Genomic DNA, 26,245 nt, shown 5'->3' with positions numbered 1-26,245 from the left:
TTACATTAATGAATAAAAATTACAGTAACCACAATCTTCAAAATTTAAATTTACAATAACTAGTACCACCTTGCTACCTTAATTGATTTAAGAATAATGATAAAATGCTTGGAGTGGTTTTTAATTTGCTGCTCTTGCATGCAGTATGATTTACCTCAGGATTTAAAACTGTGCTTAACTGCATAGTAAGTGATGGCAGTATGTGCAACAAGTTTTTATTAATATCACTGCCTGACACACTTCACATTGAAAACAATCTACATTGGCTCACCTATAAATTGAACTTGCAACACAGGCCTACTTCACACTAAGTAGCACATTAGTATTCTACACAGACTGTAATTGCCCTTCTACTGCTTTTATAATACTTGTGTTTTGAAATGCTCTCCTTGCATTTATATTAAAAGCATTTGAGAAGACAGCCATTGAGTGGTGGGAATAATTTTGTAGGAACACAGGAACATTTTTAGATTTATTTTGACTTTGTGCATGTCTTGAAGTATTTCTTTGGCATTTGTTTTTAAAGAGAAGTTAACTAATTCATGTACAATGATTACTCCAGCAACTGCTGTACTCACTGCAGAGACAATCAAGCTCAAAATTGTTTTAGAAAGATATAGCATGATAGTAACATGATTAGAGCATACTGACACAGATGATTAAGAGACTCATGCAAATTCATACCCTCTTTTAATAATGAACTCTGGATGTTAACATTGTTCGAAGGCAAATGAAAGAGGAGGAAATGTGATACAAACACAAATGATCTATAAGAAAATTAGCATAACACATTACTTAAGGATAGTTTTGGTGAGAAACTGTGAGATAGCAAGATTGGGTGTCCTGGTTCAGAATTATATTCTCCAATTTAGTGCTCCCACTGAAACCACGCTGCCACTTGCTCCCCCTCTACCCCTTCCCTTTGGAGGGCTGGAGAGGCGAACTGGAGGCACAAAAGCTAAAGATCATGCTTCGAGATAAGAGCAATTCACTGGAAATAGCAAGGAGATATGAAAGTGAACAGTAACAGCAAAAATACTAATGACAGAGTGGACAAGAAAGAGGGGAGTGATTCACAGAAAAACACCACCACATAACTGCTCCCTCCCCACACCATGGCTATAGGAAAGAAACCCCTTTCTCCTCAGAAGAGATGTCCTTCCTCTTTCCCCTGGCAATGACTTGAGGTGGTATAGAATAACCTCCTACTCCTGGCCATGCCCCGTCCTGGCTACTGTAAAAATCAATCCTGTCATGGCTGGGATCAGGACACTGGGAAAATGTAATGTGTCTAACAGGAGACATCCTGTGCTGCTAACCCTATCATGTTGTTCAGGTGCTGTGGAAGGCAACACAACGACACAAGTGTTTTTCTTGTTTATTCCCAGACTGGTTTTACTGTTCTTATCATTCTTTATCAAATGTGTATGTTATGTAAGTGGTATGTCAAGTGGTATGGTAAAGAATACAGTAAACTGTAAAGAACAGCACAAACTGTTAGTCTAAGTCAGCAAGTAGGCTGTACAAATCTATCTCTTCGCAAAAAAGTAATTCTTTGTAAGAAAATGAGACATCAGGAGCACTTTTAGGTGTGGACTTCATTTAAAAGGACAGATATAAATCTTCTCATTTCCAACTTGAAATAAATGGTTTAGGTGCTTCACTATGGAAACCACTTAGGGTTTGCAAACTGCAATACTGCAGGTGAGATGCACAGAAAAACAAAATCTAAGATGCACCTTTTTTTTTTAACTAACAGTACAAAGAATACCTGTTGGGGTTTTTAAATCAAGACAAAAATATGAATATTTACTGAAAATTAAATGAATAGCTGTTTAGCTTCCAAAAGTAGTCAATCAAAAGTATGAAGTTCTAAAACTAGAAAAATCAACAGCCTTAAAGCAAACTGTATAGTGAAATAGTAGGGAAAATTAATAAGCCAAAGCTGATGGAGTTTCAAAAAGATTTGAGAAAGACAGCAAAAACTGGCTGGCAGCAAAAAGCCAAGCAATGACAGTGACTCACAAACCTACTCTGAGCAGTGCACCCTAAACATTATGCTGCTCAGTCTTAAACATTATGTACAAGCAGGCCCACAAATTAGGCACCAGAAACAGTTAGGTGGTAAGAAATCAGTTACTTTTAGAATTTACAACAGACAGAGCTTGGTTGTGTATTATGTGTAGCATCTCCTTAATTTTGTGACACGTGTTATTGCTTCTATTTTTGTGTGTGTATCAGACTGCAGAAGGCTGAAATTTTACACAGTCCATAGAATAAAAAAAAAAAAGTAGAAAAACTTCCTTGCTTATTTAAAAATCAATTCTCAAAGGCTTTCTTTTTGCTGTACTCATATCTTATGACATAAGACATAACCTTCCTAATTTGAAATTAATACCCATTCATTGGTATTTCTACAGCACAACTGCCCTTGAAGGGTTGGAAAGAGTAGGTAAAACCAAACTAAATGAACAAATTCAGATTTTTCCAAACAAATATTTTTACTTAAAGTTCTTACAGCAAAGAAATAAAAAAACAAACCAGAGAAGTAATTCTACCTCTATTAAAAAAAGAATTCCACGTTCTTAATGAAAGAACCAGAAAGTATCTGAAAGTATTAAATAATGTATTATGAAGTTTTTACATTGTCTGACTTTTAAGTCAAGAAAGGACCACAAAGACCACACTGCTTGATCTGAATGTTCCCAGAAAGTGAATTGAATTGTCTTTCAGAAATATACATCATTTTATCTTAAAGATGAAACTAGAGAAGTTGCTTTTTTTCCCGTGTATGTTGCTGGTACAACAGCTGAATTTTCCGAATACCAACACTGGAAATGGAAAAGTATGCCCATGTAAAAGTGAATCTATTAAAAGAATATGTGAAAGCACTGATAAAATGTTAAATAATCTATATGTAGGAAGTAGAACAGGTGGCAATGAATGGCACTGAAGGTAAGGTAAATATTGTCATGCAAGTAATTGATGAGAGAAGCTAAAAGGATCATAGAATATCATTAAGTGCTAGAGTAAAACACCATGTTCAACTGAAAAACCAACGAAAAAAAAAAAAACAACCACAAACCAGAAAAACCAAACCATACCAAAAAAAAGCCCCAAAACAAACACCCCTACCAAAAAAAAAAAAAAAAAACAAAAGAAAGAAAGAACTTTAAAAGATATTAGGAGTAAAAGTAAAGCTATAGATAAAAAGAAAGATATCTTACTAAATGTAAGTAGGAAAAAAAGTAGTTAGAAAAAAATCCAACCCAGATATAGTCCAGAATGGTCCTGCTTCAATCCTGAAGTGAAAGAAGAAAAGGATACTTCTATTCCATATGATAGTGTGGATGAAACTAAAAAATTGCAGATATGAAAAATCATCTGCAACAACACAAGACTACATTAGGAGATGCTCTCAAATTCCTCCCAGAGCACATTTGCAGTATTTCTCACAATGAATATATTTCAAAACCCATATTATAACATCAAATTTGTATATTAATTCTAGATTAACTGCTTGGAAGATCTGTTTCAACAGAATAACAGGCATTTGCCAAAAAGAAAGTGGGTCCTGTTTGCTAGTGCATTTCCTTTATTCTAGTACAGTTATGAATTAATTGGAACAGAATTCTGGCTCCATGTTCACATTGAATGTTATGAAAATATAAATTTTCTAGTGTAAAAAGTGTTATGTTCAATACAAACATAGTATTTCAAGGTTTGGATTGCAAATAAAGAATATCAAAGGAAGCAGACCTTTCTTCAACCCCAGAAAGTTCTTGGCACTAACAGATATTACATTAAATTAAAAAACATGTTTTTACTACTGCATAGTTAATTAATTTTAGAATAGCATGAAGAAATGGAAAAATAAAATTTATTATTATGGCTAATCATTTCAGGGACCATAATTATTTTTCAAACAGTATTTGTAAGATGCCAATTTATTTTAAGTATCACAGTTCACTGCTTATGCTCCTGGATACAACTGGCAACTAATATAACCCATCTATGTTTTATTTATTAGCTTAGCAGACAGATATGCACCTACTGAATTTCACGTTAATTGCTAATATTTCCCTATAGCAACAAAGCCCTGAAGGCCGTGTTAGAAATATGTCAGCTAAAAGTGGAGGTCTGTTTCTGAGTTTGCTTTTTACATGCAAATACTTTTACACTTAAATATTCAGACCTTGGGGGAAAAAAATATTTTGCCAATGATAGAAGCAATTATGACTGAATAAGAGAATTGTCCATTGTTGCTCCAGCATGACCCTCAATATACCATAAGGGCAAGAAAATCAATATGCCTCAATTTCAACATAATTAAATCCACAAAAATCCACAGACTGCACTGTCAACGTAGTTACATAACTACACTGATAGCTACAAAACTTCTGAAATTCTTTGCATTTCACATGATGCATTTTACTGAAAATCATCTGTTTTTTAAAATTCCTACTGGAGAAACAGGTTCCTTAGGAATAAGTTGGTATTTTAGACTCTTGGCTTTAGATTTTTTTAATTACTTTTTTAAAGTCTTCTTTGGAATTTGGAACTTGGCACAGGCAGGTAATTTACAAGTAAGATATTACTGATCAAATGGCTACCGGCATGTTATCTTTGTCAGTGAAATTCCAAAAGTCTGTCTCCTGCTGAGTCAATGGCAAAAAAAAAAAAAAAAAAAAAAAAGGTACCTTGCACACAGATTACAACAAAATTTGCCATGTTTCTTTTATTCCAATTCCTCTCTGTGCAGAAATTCATTGGGAGCCATCACTTCTGCACACATGAACTGCACTCAGTTGCTCACAGAGAAATCTGTGAAATCTGCAAATGGATACTGATTAATGTGGAAGAATAAAGTCACACTCTTTCCTAACACTGAACTGCTTATTTGAAGAAATAGAGGTCATGAGGAATGCATATTTAAAGACAGCAGAACCAGTAAAAACTTGAGATCTTTTGGCTGGAGAGGTGGTTGTGCTGTATGTAGAGTTAAAAGCAATACTGCATGCTGCTATTCTGACAGAATTTCTCATACTTGCAACAGTCACAGTAAAGTGTCTAAGGCTGCCAGCAAAGATATTTAAAATGCCCTGCATTGGTTCCTCTGCCTTCACTTTTCAGGCAAGAGAATCAATCAGGAAGCAGCTCAGGATGACGAAAGATGTGCCAGGGGGCCAAGTCAGCAAATGATCTTTTGGCTCCAAAGGGAGAATACTGCTCTCTGGCTTGGCAGCAGCTCACCCTGGTGCTGTCCCACAGGACCGGAGACTGATGGACTACCAGGGTCACATGGAAAAGCAGGAGCCCTCCCAGTTACTTCCCCTTTCACAGAAAGAATAGCTTTGCCATGGCAACTGTCCTATGAACTCTTCTATGTTTAGTACATCTTTTTTTGGATATATCTTCCTGGGAGTCGGGCTAAACCCAAAAAATTTCTTCCCCATTCCAACAGTGTAAAGAATCAATAAGACTGAATTGCTGGAGCAATCTCAAATACCCTTTTCTTTGTATCCTGGTAGCCCCTCAAAATCTCTACTTAATTTCTTCTTTGAATATCTTACACTGCAGTTTAAAACTGTTCAAACAAGAGCAGTAAGAGAAGGAAAATGTGGATGGCATGAAAACAATCATAAAGTAGTACAGATATCTTACACTACACTAAGATTTCTTTTCTCTTTAAACCAGACATTTGTTTTTGATACTGAATATATATTACTGTAACTGATGATTTCTTACAGGAATCATAACAAAAGTGGAGGATACAAAGTTTGAAAATGCAGTTAGAATACTTCAGGTTTGCTAAATGTGGTACACTTTGTGAATGAGGAGACAGAGGAGAGAATGGTGTTTCAGAGCATCAGGCAGAAGAGACAACCAGGGCAGACATCACTGATAAGTGCAGGTAGCATTAGGTAAGAGTTTGTTTCATAAACAACAAAAAATGATGAAGTCATGTCTTATATAGAGTCATAATAAAAATCAGTGATACAAATTAAGGCCTATGTGAAGAAGAAGAAGAAGAAGCAAGAATTATAAATCACTAGGAAGGATTTATAGAATCCTTCTGTATAGAAGGATTCTATATAGATTCTAAATAGAAGAAAAGGAAACTCAATTATACTTACATGAACAAATTATTAATTATTGTCTTAAATATTATTAATTCTAAATTAATCCTATTATTTCAAGAGTACCCAAACTCAGCAACTATATAACGTTATCACAGTATAAATCCGAACATTTAATGCAATTTGACTGCAAAATGTCCTCTAGTGATTGCAACAGGCTCTGGATCTGGTCTTTAAATTTTGAATTTAGTAGTGTTCAGAATTATTATTAAACCATGAGTTCTAGGAAAAAATTAGTTTCCTGTAGATAGATTTCTTCCTCAAATAAATATTTTAACAAATAGATAATACAGAGCAAAACAAAACAATATTTAGTCAGTACTATGGATTTGAGTTGATTCAACATAAACCTGGTTGGACAATTGCTTACAGTTCATTCATAATTTCTCTAATTTACTACACAATTATATTTTATATATTGCCCTATATAACTTTATGCAGCTATAATACTATTTCAGCATATTCTATCAATCTTGATTAGGGATTTTTCTTGGGTTTTGCTTTGTTTTGTTTTTTTATTAGCTGTTACTTAATTTTAGACAATAAAATTCAGACAGAAAAAGCTAAAACTCATAAGCTATTATTAAAGAATGAGGCAAATAATAATTGTAAACAATAAACAGATTCAATAATAGCTTTCAGATTTGATGTATTAACACATTCTTAAATTCAGCATCTGGAAAAATCTGTGCAGAATGGTGTTTGGACTAAATGACTCCCTCTGACCTCAGAATCCATGAATCAATAACATAATTTAACTTTCAAATGAATTTAAAATATTTTCCAAGGAAGTTAAAAAGTAGGTCCTGAAATTGAAATGTATGCTCAAATACATTTTGAAGAACAGCTCTAATGATAAATAGACATATTCAAACATGAGAAAAAAGGTTCTTGAGTATTATTTTGTCATTAGCATAAAAAAACCCAGAACAGCTGAAATTCTTTGAAATGCTATTCAGTGAACACAGCTGTAATCTACTCATTACTCAGATCCTTATGTGTAACTGTGCACAACTCTCTAAGGTCTCGATCAGTGGTGCAGGCCAGTCTTCAGCTCCTTTTTTTCCCCCAGTTTCCAAGCCCTCTCTTATGATTACCATTTCCTCCACCTTTAGAGATAAATTATATTATACACAGGTGTTACAGTGAATACTGAATATTAGCAGGGACATCAGAAGTAATCTGTCGGAGAAACACAGAATTCACAGGACTCCAAATATTAAATCCACAAAAGGCTTCCTCTGATGAAACCAGTCACTTTCATGCAAAAATTGTCTGTTTAACATGCCTGCCAGGACCCATCTAATCTACATCCTGAATTTGTATTACTGCCTGAAGAAGAGAGTTTTAACCTCCTGCAATTTGAAATCCTGAGAGTAGGCTGTGTTAGTAGTTTTCTAAAATGAGTCAAATTTTGTACATTTTTTGTAAAGCCTCTTTCCTGACCTACTAGCATTAATTATTACACCCTTAATTTACCAATCTCCCCAAAACTAGCATTCACACTCTTAGAACAGTATTGCAATTTCTTCTAGAACTCAGAAGTAGGGGAAATCTTCAGTGTAGTTCTGCCTCCTTTTTCCTCCTTTGTGAAAACTTTGACCATAATTATTAATGTTAATATAATATATAAAATGGCATTTAAGAGCTCAGATATATGGCTGAAAGGGTGCTGAAGTGTTTAATCCCACCTCTCACCCTGAGATAGATTCAAGTATACTTATGTCACCGCCAAAAAATACTCATAATGAATGTATTCCAGTACTTCAATAAGTTTGACATCTAAGCTTAATCACCAAGTAAGTTTCTTCTTGTTCACACCAGTACACAAAAGGATTACTCCTTGTTTAACAACTTCTCATGTTCTGGGGGACAATTGCAACTTCTCTTCCCCCTCAGTCCTCTCTTCTTCCACATTATTTTGTGGAAACTAACATTTTGTTAGCAAAATCTTTAAACACACTGAACATGCACACAAAGAATCCCATGAAGATTACTTATAAAAGATGGAAATACTCTATTCTATGATTTATTGTATTTTTAAATAGATGCAAAACTTTAAAAACAGAGCCAAATCACAAACTAACCAATAATAATTGGTTTTAGTAATCATAATTTATTTTTGACATTTTGATTAACTCTTGCTCATATATCATATGTTGCCTAGTTATATACCAGCACAATTATAAAGAATACTACTTTACGATTATAATGACTATTGGGCAAGATTTCACAATCCTCATCACAAAACACCTTTTACTACTTGGCTTATTTAGCAACACTATCTGTAGAAAACAAATGAATTTTGAGAAATATATTAATAATTTTTTTCATTATTTCAAAAGTTACACTTTAAAGGTGATTAGTTATGCTGTATAGCAAATAAAAAAGTATTATTCCATAAAAAAGATAATTATGTAAGCAGTTTAATTCCCATGTGACTCTCTAAAGTCATTACGGGAGCAGAAACTGTCTTCCTTTTTGTTAATATTAAATTATGTATAAGGTGAATCTCAGCAGCTTTATGCTTTCCTGGAAAGTTAACTTCTTCTACTTTTTCTACAGTGGTATCTACACTCTAGAGAAACAGACAGGTTTAGAAAGAAAGAGCTGTCTTTCACATGATAATTAATTTTTAAGAATCCATGACCATGAAAGACTGTATCTTGAATAACCCACAGACTGCAATTGGCTCCTACATTACAAAAACATAGGTAGGAACTTCTAATTAATTAAATTCAGACTCAATTAAATTCACACTCAAATTTAAGTAGATTCTTCTTCCAAGCTAAGCAGAGTTGAGCAGTTCTTGAGCAATCACCATGCAGAATTAAGTATTGGGACTCATTCCAAAGGTTGGCCAAAGCATTCACTAGCAGAATCGTGAAACATAGAGGAAATAAAGGTCTATGATTCAGACTATGTTCTTTAATATGCAAATAATGATGTTATTTATTTTATATAGTTCCTCAATGTACTACTAGCTCCCTGCTTTTACTAGGAATGGCAATTTTAAATCCATATAATGGCACTACAATCCTTATTTGTTTCTTTATGCCTACAGGTGTTCAGCTGCGATTTGGCTTTTTTGGTTTGTTTTTCTTTTTGAAAAGGGTCCTTGCTTCTGTTATTATAGAGAATGGATGATGCTCAGTTAGAAGAAATATTGTTCAGTATTTTTTCTGTTCTTGTTATATGCATGGGCATGAAATGTGTAGTATTCAGTCTCTGCTCTGAATACAGAATTAATACTTTTTTTATGACAATAATTTCTATAATCCCACACATACTACAAATATTACTTTAACTTCATAAATGCTTTTAGAGTGAGGTAATGCTTTCCTACTTTTAAGAAAGAATATTTTCAGTGTAGCTGCTAATGCATTCATGGCTGTCTCGGACATGATTTTACAATGCCTGCTATTGCACAGAAATGCATAAATTCAAAGCCCATGCTGACTTCTGTGAAAACTGTGGACACTTATGTCTTTCTCTTCACATACAAAAATGGTCTGAGAAAGAAATCTACAGAAAAAAAAAGTTTCAGTCTGAATGGTAAACATTTTCCAAAATTTACAAACTGAAAAAAAAGCTCTAATGATAAAAACCACTATCATTTACCTGATCTACAATGTGGGCGAATTTTATCGTGTGAGAATTGATTATTTTGCCTTGCTTCTGAGAGAGAAAAGTATTCTTTTCACATTATACCTGAAAATTTATTCTGTTTTCAGCAGATGGTACAATAATGTCTTTCAACAATACAGCATTTATCTGACAGAAGCACAACCCACTAGACTAATCTTGCTATCGATATTGGAAATACTAACTGGAATTATACACCATTTACTTTTGAGAAAAACATACCAATTATCTAGAATTACTTATTTTCAGTGAGAAAGAGTTTTCAAGCTTAAAAATGCCTTGCCCTTTTCAGCCCCAAACTTCTGGTGTTACCTTCTCCTGGCTACTCTGGAGCTAAGAGTCTGTGAAAGATATACAAGGTTTGATATGTAATCAGGTTTGAGAAGTAAAAGGAAGGCAGTTGTGATGGGGTTTAGGTGGCTGAAAGAGAGGTGTGATAACATCAAAGACCTAGCAGTAGCACAATTGTAGCAGACAATGAGAATATCTAGATGGATACAGAAGGGAGGTTAATCACAGTGAAGGATCACCATGTTGACGACTCCTGCTCCTGGCAAACAGTGCTCTAGATGTAATTTGAGTTCTCAGTAATCCTTGGTCATTTACCTGTTCCCTCTGCATGGCCTAAACAGCAGCACTTTACCTCCTACAGAAGCAAAAAAAAAAAAAAAAAAAAAAAAAAAAAGTATATTCTCTGATATGAGTGAACACAAAGAAAGGTTCATCAAGCTTATCATATAAGCTGCACACTTCACAACTAAACTACACATCCAGGTGAAAAACAAAACAGCTCCTAAAAGATCCAAGTGCTACAATTTCTAGATAAATAATTTTGCTAGGTTGCTCAAGTTATTCAAGACCCTTCTTAAATCAGGCAAGTTCTAAATTAAACAGAGAGAGAAACTAATGTGTTCCTTTCCTTGAAACTTCTTCCTTCATTAAAATTATTTAAAAATGACAAGAAAAAAGATACGGAACATACTTAAATATAATTAGTTCTAGCTGTTATTCAAGGTCCCTCTGAAATACCTTTCAGCCCTGGAAGGCTAAGGTCTAATTTAGTGGGTTATGTGCTATCTTCTAGGTTTCTTAAGTGTATGAGAGGTTTTCTACAGGATGTTTGAGAAAAATTAGGAGTTTCAGAGCATGTCTCAATATTCACCTTATGTTTCCAAAAACTGATAATTATACCTTCACTAGTTTGTAATTCCTAGAGTGTTACTGAAGCTCTGATAAGCTTTCCTGCAGTATTACTCCTTCGTGGGTAGAAAAATGACTTGTCTCTCTCTACATGACTTAACATCTTTTCTTTTAGGAAGTCAACTAATTTCTATAATCTCACTTCTAGAAAATTTATCAAACACAGTAGGTTTAGAGATGACACAACAGCAGAAGTGATGGATACACCAGAGGATTGTGATACCATTCAGAATGATCTTAAAAGGCTGGAGAAACTGGCAAAAAGAAATCTGAGTTGTTGCAAATAGAAGTGCAAAAAATGCTTTGAGCAGGTTGTTATACTAGATAATTTCCAGATGTTGTTTCCAACCTTTTCCATTCCATACTTTGACAATCATTCAATGAATTTACTCTGTTTAAGTTAATCAGTAGGACTGAATCATAGTTAAAATAACCAAATTGTGTAGGAAGAACTCAAAATGGTTAACTTATTCAGTTACTCTAAACTAAATTTTTTATAACTTATGCCAATAGGCAGAAATACTACTTAAATTTTTAACTCTATTACTCCACTCTCTCATATTTATCATACACAATTCACTATAGTATTCTGTATAAAATGTTGTAGCTAGGCTTAGTAAAAGATCTTTGATTAAATGAGAAGGCTCTATAAAGCATTCTTGAAAACTGCAAGTTCAGCTAGAAGTTTAATAATCTGAAAACTCAAGAGGCACTAGTACTAACTTTTAATGAAAGAATTAATTATAAAGATGAAACAGAGCCCAAACGATCTTGTTTCAAGACAATACACCCAGAGGTTTAATTGGGCTTTGCCAACTCAATTCTAGAAATGACAGATGCCAAGAAATTCTAAACATACAAGTTACATCTTCAAAGTCTGCACTATAATCATGCAACCTGGGGTGTCACTGTCTACGAGAAAGGAGAAATAAACATATATTTTTTTCTTCTATTTTTCTAATTTTTCTGCTCTATGCATTTGACTTCTCCCCATGTGAATTGCTATTGCAATCAAGTGAAAATAATCCTTTCTTATATAATATGAAGCTAAACTGCAGTGGATTCAAGAAGGTTATTTTCTAAAACTACTTTTAACTCTGTAACATTTGTGCTACATGCATTTCAAATGGATACTTGCAGAAAAGAAATAATTTTACAGGACATACTACACAAATTTTGCTGCCATAAATTCTTCTGTAATAGTATATGTGTGCAAGTGTGCATTGACAACTGTGGTTCAACTCAGCAGAGATATCTGGTTATCTGCCTTTTATACAAGTTCAAGACTATAACCAGCAATGTCTTAATCTTCAATCCAATCAAGCCATATAAATCATATATCCTGCCTGAGAACACTTCAGCTTCTCTTTTAGGAACACTTCCAACTTCAGCAAAATGTCCTCTGCTGTGCAAATCCTGGACAGCCAAGCCTTACACGAATCCAGCAGCTCACATAATTAACACACAGATCTAAACACACTTAGCTGCTGCTCTCTTTCTCCCTCACCACAAACCTAGTCCAGTATCCCATTCCCATATCTCCAAAGTCCCTATGAGTCCCAATAAACTCACTCTGACACTCAGGTCCACCACATTAGCTGCACTGAATCAGTTGTGGACTGAGGCTACATCATCAGTGCCTACCTAAAACTGAACCCTCAGATCCCTAAGTCCTCAGTACAACAACCTTAAATCTATCTCTGATACCTTGTATAAAGATGTTCAGCTTTAGGTCATCCCAACCTATCTCCCTAAATTAAATCTACACCAGAAATACTGTCAATGTAGCAATGAATAGGAGTTGCTGCTGACACCAGTTGTGGAACCCACTTTCCCCTCTGGGCACAGAATTAATAGTGGTTTGCTGTCTTGCCAGATCAAGCCTTAACCAGCCAGGCAAAGTGCTGTCATTCAAAATATATACTAAGTTTAAAATATGTTATGGAACCAGATTTCATCTTCCACATGTCTCAGCCATGCAAACCGTAATTTCAATCTTAGCTACAAAACAAACTCTATGCAGCTAATACCTTTCATCCCTGATATAAACCTACTCTGTTAATAACTTCTGCATCAGTTAAATCCATGAGAGACAAATTCTGCTTGTTTCAGAGCCAAACTTGGAAAAGCAGCTCCTTACGACTGTGGCAGCAGCACTTGAGCATTTTAGAAAGCACCAAACACACATCAGTTAATCTTCCTGGTCTTTAAAATAGTGATGGCTATGCATACGCTCTATAGGTAGATAAACACTGCTTTAAATGTATCTTTAGCAAAACCAAATGAAACCAACAAAAGAGGTTCCAATGGGGCAGGTTGTTGTTCTAAGTCATTATGCACAGATCTGTCACACGTGTTTAGAGAGAAAAGACTGTGCAAAACTAAGAAATCCAAGATATTGATGTGTTCTATAAAATGAAAAGAATGTTTTGAAAGAAAGATGAAGTTATAATTTTATACTAGTATCCTCTATAATTCCATAGTTTCCATTTACATTTTACTATATTAATCTAAGGTTTTAAAAAAAGGTTTAATTATAAGCTGTAGTTACTCTTCAAACAAAAAATCATTTTATCAGTGATTCCCAGTTAGAAATCTAGGACTACAACTCTTTATTTTTCCATTTTATGAAGATGTGGAATACTAAAGCAGCAAACAGACCGCAAAGCCACTGACACAGGAACTGAGCATTTAAAATGTATTCCAAAAAAGCATTTAGTGAAACTGTGTTAAAAGCATGCATAATGAAGAGGTTAAACAAGTCTCCAAAATCAAAAGCCAAAGGTAAATCTGTAACAAAATCTGTTACCTTTCCTGGAAATTGAACTTTAAAGAGCACATATGGTATATGTGCTGTTCACATAGACAACTGCAATACTCAAAAAGCATTAAGGAAGCAGTGTTCCATTTTCTGTAACAGCATTCCATTTTGCAAATCATTGTCTGTAAGCAGGAATGCTCAATGAGGAAGGGAGCTTAAAATGAACATTGAAACTATCTATTTGAAGGCACAGGTTTAAGTAAAAATCAAATGGTCTTCCAGACCAGCAGGTATACCACACATGTCACAAAAATCTAATGCTTTGTCCTTATTCATGTTGTGCTTTCAGGCATGCAAAAGAACTAAATGAGCTGTAAAGAAAGCAAGAGGAAAGGGACAGCATTAACACTGAGAATAAGGAAGCAAAAGCAGCATCAACCCACATTTTAAAAAAGGTGTAGTGAAAGCTTAACTGCACCAGAAATTCAAATGAGCAATTTCATTTAATTTATAAACATGTTATTTTTGGTTTTGTTAGGTTTTGGCTTATGGGATTTTTTAGTGTTTTTTTTTTTTTTCTTTTTTTTTTTAAAGCCTGAATGTTGTGCACAGTTTGAAACAAGATTTCCAGAGATATTACTTAGTAACTTTTTGAGATATAATATATTTTGGTATCTTTAATTAAGCCTTTTTTCTTTTCCCAGTATTATATTTCCATGAATGACCAGGATACACCAATATTAAGAGTAATAATACCCTAGTTGACAGAGTTCTCCTCATGTAATCGATATTTGCTGCTTCTGTTCCCTATCACATCTGAGGTTTTCTGATTACATGTCATCCACAATTTTGCCAAGCACCTAAGTGTAGTCAAAGCCCTGCTACCTTTTAGTTCTGTGGGAACACTTTTAAACTCCTTTCTCCTTAATGGTATCATTTCAAAATAATATGAGAGGGAAGAGAAAACTGCATGAACCATTTGTCATTTTCCAGTTCTGTCTGACATGCAAGCATCTTAAAATCTAATCTGTAATAGGGGATGACATATGCAGCAAAAGCAGGTATACACTTCAAAGGTGTATGGCACTCTTCTGGCATATACCAAGTCTTTAGGTCTACATAAATCCAATTTTTTTTTTTTACCTAGTAAAATATTATTAATCTGATGCATCAGCAAAAGTCAATAGTAGAAATTTTAAAAAGCCAAATATACTTGATAAACATTTTAGTACCTCAAACAACAGTAGATTGCAAAAGGTATTTAGCTTCTTTAGCTGCATAATATTCTCAGTCGTTTTTTCTTATTAACTATTTCAGCCATTTTCTATCATAGTTGGAAAAAAATAGTACAGCTTTTTTCCCTAACCCATAGAAAACTTTTATTGCAATGTATATAAACTTATGTTTGAAGAGATTAGACATACTGCATAAATTAAGTAAACTTCTTGGAAAGAGGAGCTTGTCTGAAGAATTATCTACATCACATCAGACACACTTGCCTTTGGAATAAAGCATGCGGTGTGTACCACACCTGCCCAGAGCAACCATTGGATACAGAATGGATAAATGGAGAAAGGCTTATGAAGACAAGCTCTGACATTAATAGCTCAGTTCTCAGTACTTTAAACCTTTTGATCATCTAGCTGAATCCAGCTACATGAAAACTGCATTTTCCCTGATGAACTGATTACCAGCTGAGCTAGTCCAACCTGACATTCACAAAGTCTCTAATTTGCAGGCCAGCTAGTGAAAAAAAAAGGCTCTCCAGCCACAGGAATATTTCAGCCCTTCATTTGCTTCCATATAGAGCTGTTCCTGTGCAGTTTGACATTCCAGTGACATGCCTGTTAGCTATACAGTGCTGAATAGCAATGAAAATCTTGGGAAATACTCAAAATCATAATGCTTCTGTGCTCTTCTTGGTTCTTCTTCTGCAGTGGCCTGCATAGACTGTTGTTTTACAGCTCTTCCTGTTTGGGGGCACATGCATGAGACACACCATGGCTGAAAGCATCTTACAAGAAGCTCCAATCCACATATCCTGTACAATCCATCATCATCAGTCACCAGCCTCTTGTGGACACGAATAGAATTCAAATAAATGATAACTAACTTATCTTAATTTATTAATTACAGTAACTAAAATATAACTTGTTCCAAACATCTAATAATGTTACGTAAGTTTGTCAGTGTACAGACAGAAGTATGCTTTGCATGACTACCTGTTACAATGCTCTGCAGGATCAGGTCTTTGCTCAGATAACATCTCTTGCCCAGATTATCCAAAAAGACATTCTTGCAGAGATATTATAGGATTTTCATCCCTTAACTTTAGAATTTTTAAACATAAATATCTATATTTCAGGTTATCAACTTATATTGTCCTTTCTTATAGCCAGAAGAAAGAAGCAAACAAGTCTAGGACCAATTATCATAATTATATATGAGAACATAGGTTGGACATGAAATTACTTTTCCCCTCCCTTGACTACAATGGAACATTAAAGTAATAAAGTCAGATGGAAATACCATAGAAATCTGAATTCAAGTGAGCCAAATCCCACTTTATGTCTAACTCCTTTGGGTCCTTTGAGTCAAACCTGTTTTGTTGTAATGAGCCCGATTCTCAAGAATTTATGTAACATTCAACAAAGCTTTGCATGACTATCTATCTTCATGTTGGCAAATTTTTAGCTAATCTTAGCTGCTTGGTTGGCTTTTACAAGAAGCAAACAGCAAGGTCTATTACATATACCTAAACTAAAGAGGATTAATCTCATCCTTTATATCCTCTGTCATTCACTTCAGGTGACAAGTCAGCACCCACATCTGAATTTGGACTTAATACTTACATATAATATTGAGAATTACATATAATTTGGTGCTTTGATTACAAAACCCCAAACAAATAGCAATATAGTGTACAGCTTTTGTGATAAAACTATTTTAAAGTATCAAAAAATAAAAATGGTATATAGAAAGTAATGTGATATAAAACTTGGGTAATGCGACCCAAGCTACCCAATTGCATCAGCAATTACTGAATAACAGAGCTTTCCAAAACCTCATAGTATGTCTTTCTTTCCTATTTCAAAATCAATTTTTTGGTTTCTAATTTTCTTTTACAGAATTCTTAGAATTAATACTGAGGGGTTAGCAATGAGCAGTAAACTACTATGTTCCTTCCACTTCTGGGCTTCTGTCTTTGAAAGTTATCATAAAGGAAGATCTAATATCATGAGAAGAGCTCAATTTAAAATTTAATCCATCTTCCACAGTATCTGAAATCTTTGATTCTGAAATCTTAGTATCTTACAGTTCTATCTGTTCTGCAGTAGAAATCCAAATGGGGATCAGAAAATTTCTATTTCATAGTAAGTTAAGGTTCAATTACAGTATTCTTATAAATTTTATTTATGAAGCGTGAAAGCTTCCTATTATAGATAAAACTCAAAAGACCATATAGAACATCTGTAAAAATAAAGAGATCCAACTGAGTCTATATTAATATGCTTTTGCCTAGAATTCAGCTTTACTTGGATCCCATGATGAAGTACTTAAATGAATTAAAGTAAATTACTAACTTTCTTAAGAGCTTAGTAACATAAAATTCATCTTAACTGTGTGGAAAATCAGGATAACTATATTGTTTTACATGCTCCTTAATTACTTTTACTTTCCATATTAATATGTGGAAATACTGTATACCAAAATTTTGATTCATGTATTTGACATTAATGTGCCTTTTGTAAGATTAAAGGATTTAACCAATTAGACAACAACATAAAAGTATTCAGAGTAATCTCTGTACTTCAACTACAATTTCTGTTGTAGTTTATTAGAAACACTCTCCAACAGACAACCTAATTTTTTAATTTGTAAAGCATGGGACACAGATAGTGCTTTACAATTGTGGGTCATAGACTGATAAGCTTGTTCCAAGAGAACACAGTTACAAACTCTCTAAGATCAGTCAGAATTCTAAAGTAAAATATTTTCAGTATTTATCAAAGATGTATACACAAACCTACAAGGGGTCGAGCTGAAGACATGATGGAATATAAAGTTGCATATTCTTGAATTCATGCATTTGACAAACTACTTGGAACTTAGTTCAAGTCTTAATGAGGAAATTAAAACAGAAATGTTGGGCTATCTAGATGATTCATTTAGAAAAATTAGAAGGAATGTTGCTTTTATTCCAAGTCAGTGTTGGAAACCATCTTCAATTTTAAAAAATTATTACTATAAAATATAAAACAGAAATTTGCTTGGATGAATAAGTTATTTTTCAAACGCTAATTGCAAACTAACCTGGATACATGCCTTAGATAATTCTTTATTTCTCCTATGTGCCAACAACAATAAAACGAACTAAGAGTGAAGCAAAGCAAACTTCATGTATTTCCACACCTCTAATCATACTGAAATTAAGAATCTCTAATTTGATTATTTTAAATGGGAGACACTCTTTGCAATTAACAGTGGTTTTGCTTAAGTAACAAAACACAATTAGAATACTTGTCAGCTAATGATTATATTATCTTTCTCCAAACTCTAATTTAAGTGTTTATGAAGCGTTTTTTTTAAGCTGGTGTTTTTTTTTAATTTCAAATGGATATTGTATCATTAGATTTGATTATAAAACAAGAAAAAATACTTTAATCATTTTTAGAATCATATCTACCAGAAGCCATGCTACACAAATTCAGAAACATCTGCAAGCAGGTCCATAAATCAGGCCATCAGAATTGAGCCCTGTTGTGATATATTTCCAGAATATTATCACATACAGAATATATGAGGGTTTGTAAATGAACACAATACATCTATTAGGACTAAATGCAAGAATGCATGAACTTCAAAAACATTGACTTCACCACAAGCTAAGCAAACCAGAACTTCAGTTACTTTCCATACAGGTACTGCAGCTTTTCAAAGTCCTAGAGTGTCAGCTACAGATGGACAGATGCCCAGCTCCTGAGGCTTCACCAAATATGAAAGCAATAAAAATAATTACTGTATGGCAAAGTTAAGCAGTTCCATAGTAACTAACTCAGCAAAGCACAGTGCTCAGTATGAGCTTGACATCACTGTGGAGAACTGAAAGGTTCTGCATTGCCACTGGCAAAATTCTGAAAAGAAAGAGGACTGGTTCTGTTAAACAGGTGAGATTTAATAATGTTAAAAATGAACAACTGCTTTAGCCTTAAAAAAAAAAAAAATTTTTTTTTTAATTACACACTTTCCTATCCTTACAGTTGTTAAAAGTCTGTTGACTTTTGGTTGCCATCAATAAATCTTGTATGCTAACAGTGACCTAAAATAAGGCATAACTCATTGTCTAATTCTTTCGAAACTGGCATTTTCAGACTATGATTCAAACGTACTAGAAATTTGGGTTGGCAATTACATACTCCCTCTCCAACAGTCCAAACTTTCTACTACATCATATCCTAGAGAGTAAAAGAAAAAGTTAAGACTGCTTGAGCAACACTTAAGCCTTTTGTTAAATTAAACCACTGCAAAATAAAACTGTGGTGAATGTTTTTGATATGTATCAATAAATTTTTTTCCCACCAAATAAGAAGTTTTTAGGATAGTGTAAAATTAAGTTGCAATCCCAAGTGAAGCTGAACATTTTCCATAAAACACATATAAACACATACAAATATATGAAAAATCTATGAAACCCCTATTTATTTCATATAATCTCTTTTTCAAATGTAAAGGAACATCCATTCTCTCTCTCTCACTTTCCTCTATAGTTTGCTGGAAAAAAAATTAATTTAAGAATAAATTTTACCAAAAGTTCTATTCTGCTCTTTACCTCCTACTCATTGTAACAAACTAAGTACAATACTATGTGCTGGATGACTTTTGCATCATGAAATTTAATAATTTGAAATAATGTGAAATATGAAATCTAATTCTGAAATAAAATAAAGTAGCTGACTTTCCAGTTTTACATGAGCTAGAGAGAGAAGACCAAAATTGCATTGTCTGTTTAGCTGAATACCAAAGTTACATTGCCTGCATAGTCAACAATTTATACATTGCATTAAGTCTTCTAACTCATTATTTCAAGTATTTTGCAAATTATATAGTATGATCTAAAAACCTATACAGTCTATTTATTATCCACTCTGATAATTTTACCTTTCTGTACAGAATTTTCTCTTATTTTATGCCTCTCTTTTTGTATTTGCTGTTTAAGGTAACTCCTAGCATTTTCTGGGTTCTTAAATTTGAATATTCTGAATATATAATGATGCTTTTTTTTACATTTTAAGAAACACATAAATACAGCCAAAACACTCCTCAACACCACTCTTTGGCCTTTCTCAAAAAGAAAAGATGACAGTACCTGGTGAGCCTGCAACAACTGCTCAGCAAACTGACGGACTCCCGACAGGAGAAGGGATATTAAAGAATTTCTTAGTATGCTGTTCCTTCCTAGCAAACCCAGCGTTTCTGATACAGAATGCAGTGCCTGAAACTAAACAGAAATAACAGTAAATTTAATCTTTCAAAATGCATCTCAATCTTTTTTTTATCCCAAACGATTACTTTAAGTAGAAATGGGATTTGCATATTAAAATGTTAAAGGAAAAAGTTCAATTCAAAATTTTAGTGTTTAAAATTCTATTGATTACAGACATATGAGATCTATGAGAAATCGACATCCATCCTCACAAGATTAACACTACAGGAAACTGTCATGGGAACAAACTCCTCCAAAAGTGTGAACTCCCCAGGACACCACTTTTCAGGATTAGATGTCATCATACCCATCTCCTCACATAGCAAATTTGTGACTACTCTGCACATACAATTCTTCTGCTTTTCACAACTAGACAAAAAAAATGAACAAATCCTTTGAAATTCAAACATGTAAGCTGAGAACTGTACTAGGGTGTTCTGTCAATATAGTATTTTCAAATTCAAACTATTCACTTTCACATTGTTCTTTAACAATGCATTTCTCCTGAACCACAACAGGAGTAATGTAGACTTACATGAGAATTATGTTAGTGATTTTTTGCCACAATTTCTTCTACTAAAAAAAAAACCCTGTTTTCTTTGTTCCCTGAAATTGAAATAAGTATCTTTTATGTAATGAAGCATACTTCTCTACAAAGTACACAAGATTTTTCTATATGTAAATATACTGGAGTTATTTCAAAGGAAAAAGAAGTAAGACACATTAATTACCATTACTATAATTTGTGTTTTTATATAAATTCGTATCCCCTACAACATTAATATTCAGTAACTCTTTGTAAATGAGTATTTTTGACTGACAAAAGGATATTCTTACACAAATCTGTATGCCTAAGAAAAACTATGATGTCTTAACCACTCAAAACAGGTCACTGCATCCTATTAACAATCTAGATTACACCTCCAGCCAACTCACATGTGTATACACATGCAGACACATATATAGATATAGATATAGATAGGTATAGATATTTATATATAGAGAGAGATATATACATGCATATATATGAATAAAAATACTTGCCCGCCATTTACAAGTTTGCATTGGATGAATCCTGCTGGAAAACTTTTCCAAACACACAAAAGGCAGGAAGGTGTTCCAGGAGCAGTTAGCATGATTTTATGTAGGGGAAGCATTTACCTCGACTTTACCATGGTTTTCAACACTGTCTCCTGTAAAATTGTCACTGACCAAATTTTGGGCTAGGTAAGCGGACAGCAAGGTGGACTGAAATCTTTTGTTGTAAAACCCATTAATTAGGCAGCTTCACACGTTTACAGTTCTTGCCTGATTGCCTGATCAGCAGTTGATGCAATGTCTATTTACCAGCCTCTTCCAGCTGAAGAGTTGAACCAGCTTGCTTATCATCTGCCAAACATGAGACTCCTATGCACAGTCTGAACAATCCAACTTTAATAAAACTTTGCTATCAGTCATCCCACTTCTGCATGCAATCCCAAAACAAGTATCAAAAAAATCTACAAAAGACACACAAGTTTCAAATTCAGAATCAAATCTGCATGCAGAGATACAAAGAAACTCCTCCTATTAAAAAGAATTCATAAATTGTGCACATACAGCTTTGAAAACCTATGTAATTAAAATCATTCATCAACACATACACCAAAGAGTCTATAAATATGAAATGTGAATGAAGATGTGATAAAAATAGGTTTCTGAACAATTAAAATTATACGAATGGATAATGTAATGCATGCACCTACCTATGCTTTCAGGATATGTGAATTAAAATGAGACTTTCATATACTGGAAATATATACCCTTCCAAACAAAACAATGACTTCTCTTTCTAAAAATAAAGTAGAAATTACCATTTTCAAAGTGTCTTCCACAGTATCAACCAGAAACAAGTTTGCAACAGCTGGGTAGTTCTGCCTTGACAGCACCCATGTTCCCAAGGGTACAACTGCTTCAACTCAAGGTTTAAAGGATTAAAAAGTTTAAAAAATGCTTAAAAATAGCACATTTTTCAATAAAGTTGCCATTCATTTTTATTTCTTATAATAAATTAAGAAGGGATACAAATTTTACAGTTCTGTATTTTCAGAGCATATCATTGAGTATACTTGCTAATTTGCCTTTGGCAAGTAATCTAGGCAATCCAGAGCAGTTTTTCAAGGTAACCTCTCCCAAAGGTCACAGTAAAATATGAATATTGTTGTTCTTGTTTAAGCTCTCTTCTATTTGCTTACATAATTTTTGATAGATAATAAAGCAATGAATTTTTTTTGGTGCAATTATTAATGCTAGCAGCTGAGATTTAAATAAATAGAATCTTCACAAATTTTCCGTATCTTTTATGGTTTGGCAAGAGTTGTCCTTTTCTATTTGGATTTTTTGAGGACTAGATAACAGGGGACCTTGAAATTTAAAGACTCAGCCTCTACTAAGAGAAGCAAATAGGTATTTTATATTTTGTAATCATGCCACTTAGGGTACTTGAGATATGAGTATCAATGGCACCAAAAAATGCCACTGGTGAATTTACTAATATTTAATAAACATTGTTAATAAACATATCCTTAGAATAAAAATACTTCCCAGTAACATATTATGGAAAATGTATAGTAATTATATTTAATAAATATTGATTTTTAAAATCCCGCTGACTTATTAAAAAATATTGGTTTTACATTGTATCTTGGTGGGACTCTTATGTTCCTAAAACAATATTTTAAGAAAATAAGAGAAAACCAAAAGGTTAAAATAACGCTCATAGACTATATGCATTAAATGCGTGCAGAACAAATTTATAGCATATAAGCAATGAATCTGCAAATAGCAAACAAACGTAAGACCTTGTTGTACAGTAATGCTCATGTATTGCTAATTATACTCTGGAATCATGAATACAAAAAAAATCGAATAGTATATAGTTTTATTAAAGATAAAAGCATATGTTCAACTCTCTACTCTATCCAATGTTAAAAAGGAACAGAAATCTTTTAATCCCTTGGGCTTTTTTAATGTTGTAGACAAAATAAAACCAATGCATTTCAGGAATCCTCAGGTAAAAGCAGTCACAAAATTAGATTGTAAAAAATATACCATTAGAAAAAGGAAATAATGGAGCCTGGTTCACTGTACAGGTCCTGTATCACCTCTCCCTAGCCCTCCTCCCACACCCCAGGTTCTACTGCCTCAGAACCCATGTTACTCAGGATGCAGAGCAAGAGTGGGCAATGCTGTGACAGCAGCTGGGAAGGATGTGTGCATTGTCAACCTGGCTGTTGCCAAAATGAATATATAATGTCATCATTCAGCTTATCTCAGGCATACTAACTTGGTCTCTCCTTCACCTAGCTACAGATTTTAAAGCCTACTTGAAGGTATTATTGACCTTTCACTTCTTTCCAAGTGATTTCAAACTGGCTATCAAAAGTTACTTGCAGAGGAAATGACTGATAACCAAAGCAGAGAGCACACACACTGTTTCCCAGGAAACAGCATACAAAACTTAAGGAATTAGTTTTTTTAGAACTCATTTATCCGCATGTTAGATTTTATTTAATAGTGGATATCTAAAATTTCTAAGTTTAATTCCTTTGTGAGTTGCGTGATTCACTACACCATGCAGCTGTGACAACTGCACCTTACTTTCTGTTTTGCTAATTTACAGTTTTTGCCTTAAGTAACCACTCTCTTTCCCAATAAACTGACATATTTGGCAATACAGAATACACAAATAATTATTGCAGGAATACTCAATTTGTGAAGTATTACAAACAAAACTATTTTCACCTTTGATTTCACATAACCCTTGCCCATTTAGTCCAACCTGACTTCCACTCCTAATCATCAATGCCAGTTGAAAAGCTCACTTTTATACAGAGAACATTAGCACCCCTTTTCTTATCTTCACATTGCTTCCTTTGTTAATTGATGGTTCTCATGTAACTCTCTCTTCCTGTTTACATGCCAATATTTCTTCTATCAGTCTCAAAAATTGATACATATTATTTCAACTCTTTGCTCTGTAGGCCACATTTCCAGCCCTTACTCTGCCCTTAGCCCTTCATAGAATCATACAATCATGGAATGTAAAGGTTGGAAGGGACCTTAAAGATGATCTACTCCCAAGCCTCTCTGCCATGGGCAGAGACATCTCTCATTAGACCAGGTTGCTCAAGGACTTATCCAGCCTGACCTTGAACAGTGGCAGGCCTGGCACATCCACAACTTCTAAGGGCAGCCTGTTTCAGCATTTATTGCCCTCACAGTAGAGAATTTCTTCTTAATACCCAGGCTAAATCTCCCCTCTTTCATAATCTTGTTCATGCTTTTCTCCACTCTTCTTAACCTAATGTTCTCCAGTAGGACCATCATTTGGCTTCACTGCTGTGGGCTGTCAGCATCAAGCTTGTCCCTGGCAAGCTGTGGGGTGATATGCAAAGATTAGAGCCATGGGGTGCTAGTGAGGATCCTCTGCTGCTGATTCTGAAATGTGCTAGCCTCACTGAAGCACACTTGCAGTCTTCGGGAGATGAGCCAGGGACTCCTGAGGTAACAGAAGCCAACAGGGAAACACCAGGGAGGCAAATGTCTCAAAGGAATTCATGACTGCTCCTCTAGGAAGGCGACATGACTGAGAACTCAGCTGAGGTGCCTTTACACCAATGCACACAGCATGGGCAAAAACTGGAGGAGTTGGAAGCCACTGTGCTGCTAGAAAGCTACAACCTTGTTGCCATTACTGAAGCTCAGGGGGAAAAGCCCCATGACTGGAGCATGATTATTGAAGGCTAAAGAGTGTTCAGAATAGACAGGGGAGAAAGGAGAAGTGGAGAGATTGCTCTCTGCCTCAAGAGCTAGACTGAGTGTGGAGAGTTATCTTAGAATAACATCCATGGGCAGCTTGAAAGCCTGTGGGCCGGAATCAGAGACTGAGGCAACAAAGGGAACTTTGTGACTGGGGTTTACTACATGCCCCTGATCAAGGGGAGTCTATCAACTAAGTCTTTTTGCAAGAGGCATTAAGCTCACAGGCTCTTGTCCTGATGGGGAGCTTCAGCCCACTCAGCATCTGCTGGACAAGCTAACTTTGTCCTGTATTTCTTCCATAATTTGTAACTTTAGTGTATGATCTGCATCAGCTGAGGCTAGCTGAAAGAGGAAGATGGACATTTTATTTCATTCATTCTTGTCTAGTTACTTCTATGATCCACTTTACTGAAGTAAATGGGGGTCAGTAAGTTTGGTGATTACTTTAGACAGTAGCAATTTTCAAGACAATGGATTCTGATTACCATTTGACTTAATTCTCTACATAATGAAAAGAGATTGCTGAGAAAATTTAATTCAATAATCAAGAGATTCAAACATTGACTCTTACTAGACCTCAAAATCAAGACAACATGCTTTAATATACATACAAATGAAGTGCTCTTCCCCTGTAAAAGCAAAGTCTTTTGGCTGATGAAAATGCACCCATAGTATTCCCCTTAGGACTCAATTAGGAAAACTGAAGCCTGCTCATTTTACACTTGAAAACCACCAGTGACATGAATAACTATTTTTACATCTTACTTGTCCCTAAGCAGGAAAGACTCTTGCAAACCAGTGAATTAAGTCCTGTCTTGGCTGTGGCTGACAAAAGATACTGCAAACCTAGATACAGTTGGGGAAATTTATTGTCAACCACAACTAGCTGCAGCATGTATTAAATGCATACTGTTGCATGTATTCAAGCATCAGAGTAAGTTTATGACTACTCTCTTCCAGGAAAATTCAGTCATTAATGAATCATACAAATTGTATCCTAGATAAGAAAAGATTCAAAACCATGGTTCTGATGAATGTGTGTTGTTTTAACTGCGTAAGCACATATATACATTTCATTATATAATTGCCACTGAGATTTAAACATTTCTCTTTCTGCTTTTCAATGTATTACTTTTCAACTTGTTATTTTCATTATGAATTGGGAATTCTTTCTCACACAAATACCCAGTAAAGGCAGTAAAATACTACTTC

The 26,245-nt window shown here is 34.3% G+C and overlaps 1 protein-coding gene across 1 annotated transcript in view; it reads right to left on the bottom strand.

Moving 5' to 3' along the window:
- Positions 1-26,245, bottom strand: part of MEI4 (meiotic double-stranded break formation protein 4) — a 130,800-nt gene that overhangs the window by 17,660 nt on the left and 86,895 nt on the right. The window contains exon 6 of the mRNA XM_068183891.1: positions 20,114-20,245. Within this exon, the coding sequence (XP_068039992.1) occupies positions 20,114-20,245 (132 nt within the window). The remainder of the gene's footprint in view (positions 1-20,113; positions 20,246-26,245) is intronic.

This window comes from Anomalospiza imberbis, chromosome 3 (genome assembly GCF_031753505.1).
Source record: "Anomalospiza imberbis isolate Cuckoo-Finch-1a 21T00152 chromosome 3, ASM3175350v1, whole genome shotgun sequence".
Taxonomy (NCBI): domain Eukaryota; kingdom Metazoa; phylum Chordata; class Aves; order Passeriformes; family Viduidae; genus Anomalospiza; species Anomalospiza imberbis.
This window is presented reverse-complemented; position numbering and strand designations above follow the sequence as displayed.